The 9,571-nt window shown below is 40.1% G+C and overlaps 2 protein-coding genes across 2 annotated transcripts; both read right to left on the minus strand.

Moving 5' to 3' along the window:
* Positions 1–626: 626 nt before the first annotated feature.
* On the minus strand, positions 627–5,142 carry LOC138621368 (plasma kallikrein-like). The gene is made up of 9 exons (XM_069699359.1): positions 5,037–5,142; positions 4,743–4,899; positions 4,200–4,309; positions 3,928–4,090; positions 3,045–3,163; positions 2,819–2,951; positions 2,477–2,583; positions 1,388–1,547; positions 627–1,207 (listed from the first exon to the last, which is right to left on the minus strand). The coding sequence occupies exons 1-9, from the start codon at positions 5,095–5,097 to the stop codon at positions 1,096–1,098; spliced, it is 1,122 nt and encodes a 373-aa protein (XP_069555460.1). The 5' UTR covers positions 5,098–5,142; the 3' UTR covers positions 627–1,095.
* A 712-nt stretch (positions 5,143–5,854) lies between these two features.
* Positions 5,855–9,161, minus strand: LOC138621238 (glutathione S-transferase A-like). The gene is made up of 6 exons (XM_069699131.1): positions 8,915–9,161; positions 8,692–8,757; positions 8,392–8,497; positions 7,447–7,565; positions 6,644–6,729; positions 5,855–6,147 (listed from the first exon to the last, which is right to left on the minus strand). Exons 1-6 carry the CDS (start codon positions 9,080–9,082, stop codon positions 6,018–6,020), a joined length of 675 nt encoding a protein of 224 aa, XP_069555232.1. The 5' UTR covers positions 9,083–9,161; the 3' UTR covers positions 5,855–6,017.
* Between the last annotated feature and the right edge of the window lie 410 nt (positions 9,162–9,571).

A 9,571-nucleotide genomic window follows, 5' to 3' on the forward strand; every position in this document is an offset into this window, starting at 1 on the left:
TGATGATTAAAGAAAATAGAAAGAATGGGTATATATTTTTTGTATTGTATAAAAGATTCTGAGATTTTCGGGCTACATAAGATTTTTTTTATTTTTTTTTATACAGTTTGGTTACCCACACTTTGTAAATAGCTCCTGAAAACCCCAGTCTAAGAAAAAAGTCAATAGTCCTTGAAATACATCACTCTGTTTATCAACTCAGTCTGAATGTCCTTCCGCAATATTCATCTGGCCCATCAGATTTATTTACTTGTAGTTATTTAGTTTAAAAGAAAAGATTAAAAAAAAAAAAAAAAAAAAAAATCTCTATCAAACGTATGATTGACGTCTGTACTTTCCGTTGTCTTTGAAACGGTGTAGATCCCAGCAGCGTCTGCCCCCTGCTGGTGAACAGGTGCCTAACTAACACCACCAACCATAGACTGCACATGAAACAACCCTGCTAACTGGCTGTCCCAGAGACCCACAGACCCGCCGCTTTGTTGTGTAGGTTAAGGTTAAAGTGAGGGAGGAGGGAATGACATGAAAGTTGAAAGACAGTGACTGTGTATGTGTATGTGCGTGCGAGCTGAATAAATAGGCCCTATATATATATAACGAATAAATATTTCCCCCAAGTAAAAATGTCTTATTTCAAAGTAGGAACTTTTATTATTATGGAAATAGTGTAATTGTACTATAAATATACAGTATGTCATTTCTCACTTCAGACACACTGAATCTCTGTAAAAAAATTCTCCTTGTTAAAAGCTAAAGTATTTGGTCTGTTAATACTGACCTAAAAATTATTAAAGAGGATGGAAAGCAAATTGATTTTTAGTCTGTTTTATTCTCTGGTTTACACCAAAAAAAAAAAAAACCATCCTCTGCTGCTTCAATAGAAATTAACGGATTTTAAAAACATGTTAAGCATGTTCAGTATTAAAGAAAAAAAAATAGGTTAGGAGAACAGCAGAGAAGAAGAAGACACAAATACAGAGTGAGAGCCATTGTCAGAGGGAAGAGTGAAAGCCAAATAATGAGAACTGAGAGGATATTTCTGGTCTCATGTAAATGCAGCTACATACTGTAGATTGCACTTTTTCAAAATCTAATTTAAACATCTGTAGGACAGTTCTTCAGGGTGAAGCCGGACAGAACATTGTCCAGTTTGGTGATTTTGGGAGGAGCAGGCATGGTGATGACACGCTTCAGATGGCAGCGCCGCCTACAACACAAAACAAGCATTGAATGAAGCACCATGAATACAGCTGTCTGGAAATGACAAAAATTGGGGCTACAATCACATCTAATTCATGAATGTGAAAAGTTGCAGGATTTCTGGGTATTGGCTGAAATGTTGCTATAATTTCCTTTGTGTTGCGTGAGTGTGCAAAGAATACCGTACCAATAACCACTGTTAAAGAAGTTTTCATTGACGTAAGTGTAGAACTGGCAGTTAGGATCTTCAGTGCAGATCCTCTGACACATTTGAGCATCGTCCGTCAGCATGTTGCGAATGTCGGAACCTCGGAAATCTACTCCTTCGTGACTCACCTTAATCCAGTCTGAAATCAGAGACAAACAGGGTTAAACTTTTGCTCGCCTGCAAATCAACAACACTTACAAGATACAGAAAAGATGTATGGATAAACATACTGTGTGCTGAAAGATCACAGCCTTTGTAATCCTAGATTTTAGAACAATAAATCTAAAATAAGAGTCACCTTTCTACATGTGTTGAGATGTTTCAATCTAAACCACAAATGTGAACTTCACTGTTGTGCTGGAAGTCACTGAAGAGCATCACCAACATCATTAGGATGCATTGTGTAGAAACTATAAATGAAGCTTATGCGTAAGTTCAGTAAGGAAGATCTGTTCTCTCACGTTTCATCTTCATTCCTGTGTCGATTTGCTTTTTCTGCTGCTCTATTTTCATCACTTCCGCTTTCACACGTATTCTTGACGTCACAATCCCTGACTAAAGATCTCTCTGCGTGCCTGTGTTTTTTGAGCCAATCAGTTTTGTGTCCCTGTTCTTTAAATATTATTATAATTGTGTCATTCTGGCTTTTCAGAGCTCCTGACTTCAGCTATCACTCATGTGGGAATTGTAATATTTTTGGGGCCTGTTTAAAAAGTGGATTTGGCGCTACACAAATCAAAAATTTGAAATCCATATATTCTGCTCAACCACCTCCAGCGTCTGGTTTCCGGGGGTGCTCTCATCGTAAGAATCCAGTCACCAGAATGTATTACTCAAACTGTAATTTCTTATTCAATATTAAAGATATCTGCTTTATTAAAATGTCTGTGATTTTTGAAAATGTTATGCCAATCAATAGAGCAGATCTTGAGATATTTCACTAAATAAGTGAAAAGCTGGATTGACCATGTGACCAGCTGCCATTGTGCCATGCTGCTAGTTTGACTGTGTTGTCTGTGAGGGTCTGCGTCCTTTTTCACAGTGTTTGTGTCGATTGGCGGTACATACTGTTATCAAGTTGACAGAAGCGTGCTGGTATCCCTGATGTGACTCCGACTTTGGCTTTCATCACCATGTCATGAACATTTGTCTTCAAGTAACAGTTGAAATTGTCACTGGAAAAATAAGGAAAATGAACTGAATTAAACGGTGTCTCAATTTTGACATAAAAAGTAGAGATTTGACAGAAAAGCAGAACAACAACGTCAGGACTCATACTGATGTTGGAACAACGAATGGGCTAATATAATCAAACTACTTGTATCGTCTTTACTGGACTAACTTTACCTTATTGCCACACGAGAGAGAGAAAAGTTTCAACTCTGAGACGGTTAGTCAAACACAGCCTACCTGACATAGGAGAAGAAGTTGCAGCGTGGATGAGCAGAGCAGAGGGCCCGGCAGTGTTCAGGAGAGGCAGCAGACAGCACTTGGTTGTCTTGTCCTGGGATGTCGGTGCCTGGAAACAGCTGGTTCTGACATGCTGTACAAAATCCAGGAAATACAATAAGAACACATGCACAACCACCCGCAGAAAATTATAAAACCACAACTCTGGCTGTGACTGTTTGTGTACCTGTGTTGAAGTTTTGAGACATTTGTGTTTTGTGGGAGAATCCAGAAACTAAACCAGCCGTTCTTTCTACAATAGGAGTCCTTGGTATACTGAAGCTGAATTTAAGGTGACACTTGTACCTAAAAAAAAAAGAGAGAAATGGGACCAATTTTGAATGACAGCAAAATACATCACTCCAGATCACTACAGCTAAATCTGAGACTACTCAGGTTTTGTCAAGGTTATGAAAATACCCCTGATGATCTCACAGTGACATCATTAGGGTTATGTGAGGTTGGGCATGGAGACTTGACATTTTTAAACGTTTTTTTAATGTCTCGAATTTTTTGAGTTTGATCAAAAAGAAGGTATATTTCTTTTCTTTTTTCTATAACTCCTCTGAGTCCCCCAATATGGAAGACTGATACTAAATGACACAATTGCCCCTTTAAAAGAGTCACTATTGCGCACTAACCTAATAGTTAAGATGTATATACAACTGCGCTGTCCCCGGTTTTATTTCTTGCTAGGGACCTTTTTTGCATGTCGTAACATCCCACCGTCCTCTCTTTCACTGAAGGCAACCAAAAAGTGAATGATATCTTCCTTGGGACTCCAAATGCATGTCAATGAGTATACCCTCCAAACTGCAGGCAAATCTTTTAACTTTCAAGATCAGCTAAGCACACAAAGGTTTATCTATGTAACTTAATGCAAATATATTATTTATTTTTGCAACGGAAGCTTCATATGAAAGTTTTATAACATCAATTCCTCCTCTCTTTCAGTGAACACCTTTCTAAACTGATTTTCACACAAACACCCCACTGAGTTTTCTCCCTCTGACTCCAGATCAGCCCCGAATAAAGACAATATAACTCACAATCTAACATAATGTGATTACCTGATACTTTCCGATCTGAAATCCTTTAGTACAAAAGTGAAAAACTGACAGCCAGAGTCCTCCGTGCAGGCTCTCTGACACTCCTCATAGTCGCTTGTGAAGAGGGCTCTGTAGTCTGCCCCAAGGAAGTCGACGTCCTGGTACACCTCAGACAGACAAGGTTCTGGTGCAAACATCAGAAACACAGACACAGAAAGTTTAGAAGAATATCACCATCCATTATATAATGATCAATTGTTTTTGTTATGGTTTGGTGATGGTGGTGAGCCTACGTGGGACTGGGCTGCAAGATTTGAGGGAAAACCCAGAAGTGACACCCAGCAGAGGAGACTCAACATTAGGCTGTCCAGAGGAAGTGGACTTGAGGTAGCAGTGGAAGTGCCTGCAAAGAAAGGCAATTCAAAAAAAAAAATTACTATAATATTTATTTTGTTTTGCCTGAGTATATTTCAATTAAAACTTTAAAAAGTAAAAGAGGAAAGTAGGTCATTGTAGATGCAGCCAAAAAAAACAGTTGACCACAGGAATAAGACAAATAAGTACTCAAAATATTACATAATAGGCAAATAAAGACTTACAGAAAAAAATACTTGTAAATTAGTCTTTGCAATTAAAATGTATGCTCCATGCTTTGATTTCTTATTTATATCACGCACCTTCTTCACTTTTAGAAGTGTAATAGTTCTAAATAAAAAACCCAAACTACTTGTAAATACATTTGCCTTTGACTTTCAGCACTTTGTTTTCAGAAGGCATTTAAAATCAAATACACCCCTTTTCACAAATGTTACTTAGGTCTCTAGTGACTGTCATACCCGTCATCTCTGGTCCAATCGGATCGAATGAAGGTAAAGAAGAGGCAGGAGGGATGCTCGGTGCACAGCCGCTGACAGTGCATCACATCAGGGGAGTAGAGACGCGCTATGTCTGTTCCTGGGAAATCCAGGTTGACCTTCAGCTCACTGTTACATTCTGAAGAAATGGAAAAGGAGACACAGGCTTGTTTACATGCGCAGAAGCAAATTCTCAAAGTGGTGAAATAAAAACTTCATACACAAGTAGCCAAATACAAATAGTCCTGTCATTACAATATTCAGTTTGTGTATTACCTTGACTAGAGGAGAGGCTGCAGAGGGAGAGCAGACCCATCAAAATCAGTTGGGTGACCATCTTCTTTGTTCTGTTGATACTCTGCACAAGATCTGAGATTCCTGAAGCACAACTCTAGTTTATAAAGTAGTTCTGAAAATGCAAGTTGATCAAAGGGCTGTTTTGCAACATGCACATTTGATCTGTTTGCACAACTGATTGGCACATTTAATGACTCACTAGCAGCAGTCTAATATACTGTAGTTAGCAACCCTTATATGCAATAAGTAAGTAAGCCATAGCTTGGCTTCCACTTGATTACATGACAGCACGAGTGGCCACATGTTCTCAACACGTTCTCAAATCAAATTGGACTTTTCAGCACTGTTATACCGATAGTTTAAAATAAACTACAGCTTTAAATGAGCTGTCCTCAAGTGATGTTTGACCTTTCATGTGTATTGACTGCTCTAGAGTCCAGATTAAAACCAACATTTCAAGGTTTTGGCACCAAGATAAAATTATACAATATGTACCTTTGTTGATCCGTCACAGGACAAATTCTATTTGTAGTTCATACTAGAAAACAAATCCATTAATACAAGTAAAAAATAAGATACAGCAAGATGACATAGGAATATTAGATTATAAAACACAAATACAAAGAGCTTTATCTGGTGCTGGTGTTGGCTTTCATAGCTTTGCATGAACAATTGTGTGACTGTAAACAACGTCCACTTATTCAGAAAATTCCTGCATTCCAGCTATAAAATAATTACAGTACTTCCCCTCTGACAGACTTCTGTGAAAAATATAAAGCACACCGTAGAAGGCAAAATTTAAATCCAGTTTTTATTATTTTTGTTTACAGCACAAGTCATGAACGAATTATGTTATATTACCCAATATGGTAGAAGCAAATGCTTAGTTTAAAAAAAAATGTGATCTGTTAGAAGTGCATTGTAAGGAGTGGTTACATATGAAAAGTGTTGACTGTTGGCTCAGATGTCCTTCAGAGTGTCCTGTCCCTGTGTCTCCAGCCAGGTAGGAGGCCAGGACACTTTGATGCTGGGTCTGTCCTTCAGACAGTTATAGTAGGCTGTCAGTTTAGGGTAACGCTCTTCACTTAACCTACAGAGAAAAAACAAAAGCTGGTGTGAAAATTCAAATTGTACAGTCGATGCAGTTTATTACTCTATTTATCTAGACATTTTTGGTCCATTAATCCATCCTGATATCACAGCAGAGTGTGTAATACACCTGCCAGTCCACTACAGCATACCATGTTGTGTCATGCTTTTGCCTGGCCATGGTGTTTAAAAAAAAAAAAAAAAAGTAGTTAGAGATCTTTTCTTTAAAAAAAAACAAAAAACAAAAACATTCTTATCACTTTCTTGCCAACTCAAAACCTTATCTCTTGAGTGATAGTCCATCGTTTTCCAACCTACCGCCGAACAAGGTCTTTAGCACTTTTGCATGTACTTGGTCGGTTGACCTCTGTCATATGACGATGAGTCTACTTTTCTTGCCGAGATGAGATTAAAAGTCAACGCTGACAGTACCGTCTAGTGGACTGGCGGGTGTATTACATGCTTTGCCGTGATACAGGCCTGATTGATGCACCTACCCAAAGCGGAAGAGATAGCAGATGCTTGGATAAACAGCCACATCAGCCAGTGAGAAGGTTTTTCCAGCCAGGAAACAGCATTGTCCCTGTAGGAGAGAACAAGAGTTGATCTTACAACCAACGACAATAACCTAATCTAGAGGGCGCGCAGTGACGTCCCACAGCCTAACAAGATAATAATCACAATAGTGACAAACATTAGCTTTGATATATGACTATAGCTTGGCTTACTGAATATTTAATAATAGGTGCATCTGCCTTTAAAGATGTGCAGAATTTTGTCATTACGAGAAATAAGCTTTAAGACCAACACAACACGTTTTTTTTTAATGGATTTAATTAAAAACAAATAATTATAGTAAGCTTAAGGGTTTTGGTACAACCAAGCTATCTTTTTTGTCCCCCCCCATATCCAGACTTTGTTAGGATAAGCAAATCCCCTCCTGGCTTCAGCTTCATATTTAACATGCGGAGTGACAGTGGTATCAAGGTCCACTACTCTGTGAATTATTTTCTTAAGTGACTAAAATGAAACCTGATCTTGCCTCCATCCTGCAAAGATTAGAGGTTCATTTTGTGTGAAAGTTCAAACTTTAGTTGTACAATTTTACCCAAGACTATTCAATGATACTTTAAATTTTGCTAAAAAAAAACAACAACAACAACAACTAGAACACAAAGTCGTGCTGCTGAACTACAAGTTTTCAGAGCAGCACCAGATTATTATTGCACACTCAGCCTCTGCAGCTTTGTAACCTTTGCCCTGCATGTTTTCATTTAGTGAGTTATATGTTGAGGTTTACCTTCTGCAGGTATCCCTCCCACAGCTTGACCTCAGCAGCCAGCGCCTCTCTGTTTCTCTTCACGGCAGAGTCGTGTCTCTCTCCCTCCGGCACCTTCCAAGTGTAGTAGATCACGTCCACTGAAAAAACATTAAAAACAAAATGTGAAGGCGACACTCTGAGCTACGAGACGTATCAGTAACATCTACCCAAGCGTTGGACAACGTCCACTTCCCTTTAACAGCAGTGGGTGGGGCCACTGAGGAGATGATTATGTAACATCAAGTTTCAAACTGTGGAAAGTAAAAGTTGGAATCAGTCTACCTATAAGAGACTATGGGCATGTTTTGCACAAGTTTAATATAATAATCTAAGAGTTCAGCTCTTTTATTTTGGCACCTTTCCCCTAAAAAAAAAAATTAAAAAAATGAAGCACCCAAATGAAGCGAGGCGAGCAGAGTCTCAGCATGTGATCCTTTGTGGGATTAACATGTGACCTCTTCAACTTCACTACCTGTTGTGAGGGTTGCCCCGCAGCACACAGCATTCATGCACCAAGGCTGGCTTGATTGTGTGAATGCACAGCTCATTAGGGAGCGACGTGTGTTTTGGACGACTCGGGTCTCCCGAGGAGGGCGACGCTGATGTGGAGCTGCCTCTGAGGAGGCTGCCTGAAGACATGAAGTCTCAGTAGTTTCAAAAGGTGGCAGGTTGGTGTATGAGGATGTTGCCAAGTGCAGTGTAGGTCAAAGCCCCGAAGGGCATACTGCTGAATGGCAACAACAACAACAACAACGGCCGAGTCATACTACCGAGAGAAAGCTGTAGTAGCCTGGATGGGCTTTAAAACTCAATGTTTTTTGCAGGATCATCATCTCAGCCATTATTATTTTAAGGATGCAACATTTTTTCAGTGATCAGGGATGTGTTGCTTTACTTCAGATTGGCCTGTCAGGTCCAACATACCCATCTTCTGGTTGAGCGTGAGACCCTCAAACATGCGCTGGTACATGTTTGCCTGCTCAGCGGGGCAGTCGGGGATCAGCTTGTTTCCCTGGCTCTTGAACTGGCTCTGTTGTTGGGAGACATGAAAAGAGCAACTGTTATGAAAAGCAGGATGAAGCTCGGTTTCTTTCCCTCGGCGGTGTAGGGTGTCGGTTTGGCTGCGAGGCATTGTTGAACATACAAGCACAAGAAGCACTCCCACCTATCGACTTCATATTGCAGCATTAAATATTAACTCGGGGCCGCCGGTCAAGTTCTCACCTCCAGGTACATGCAGGCGGCGTAGGACTCATTCAGGACATTGGTCCCACATTTGAAGGCAGGAAGCTGTAAGAAAGATCAGGTAAAAGGAAAATAATTTGCACGCATTCTGATCTCTTATAAAAAAAAAAAAAAAAAAGGATTCAATGCTTTTCAGGAAAATGAAGCAGAATGAAGTAATGTGAGATCCTGAATGGTTTCCAGGTAAATGCCATGAACCTACCTGTCCCCTGGGGTTCATTTTCATGACCTCCTCCGACTTGTGCTCCATTTTCTCGAAGGAGAGCAGTTTCTGGTTGTAGCCCTGCAGGTTCTTCTCCTCCAGAGCGATCATCACCCTCCAACAGGGAGGAGAGCCGGAGCCCCACAGCAGAGTCATGTCCTTGGCCATGTTTTCACAGAGAGCAGCGACACCTGACAGCTGGAATAGTGATCGGGGAGAGTGAAGTGGACGAGTGACTCCGTGGCGCCGCACGAGAGGTTTTATAACAAGCCCCAACCACCAGACCCGGATTGGTGGAATTAAGTCCCATCCCATTTCTGTTATCACCAAAGATATGCGACTCATAAAAGATGGTTTCACACCCCTTCTCAAGTAGCTTAAACACCTCCCTTTTTGTTTTCTCGGGGCAACATGGCGACACACTGACACTTCAGTACCCGCACAGTTGAATTTATTCTCTATTTTATGATAAAAAAAATTAGGCCTCCAGATGTTTGTATCTGCGGGGATTACCAACATCATGAGAGGAGGAGTGACTTCTCTTGCTTCGTGTAGAAACTCTTTGTTCTCAGGCATGCAGATCAAGATGTGGTTAAAAAAGAAGAAAAGAAACAGGAATCCAGCACTAAGAGTATAATTATGAGTGGTTATGGAAAC

The sequence above is a fragment of the Brachyistius frenatus genome, unplaced genomic scaffold (genome assembly GCF_029030835.1).
Source record: "Brachyistius frenatus isolate BFR_SWC_R1_liver_20210118 unplaced genomic scaffold, ASM2903083v1 Contig_2, whole genome shotgun sequence".
NCBI lineage: Eukaryota > Metazoa > Chordata > Actinopteri > Embiotocidae > Brachyistius > Brachyistius frenatus.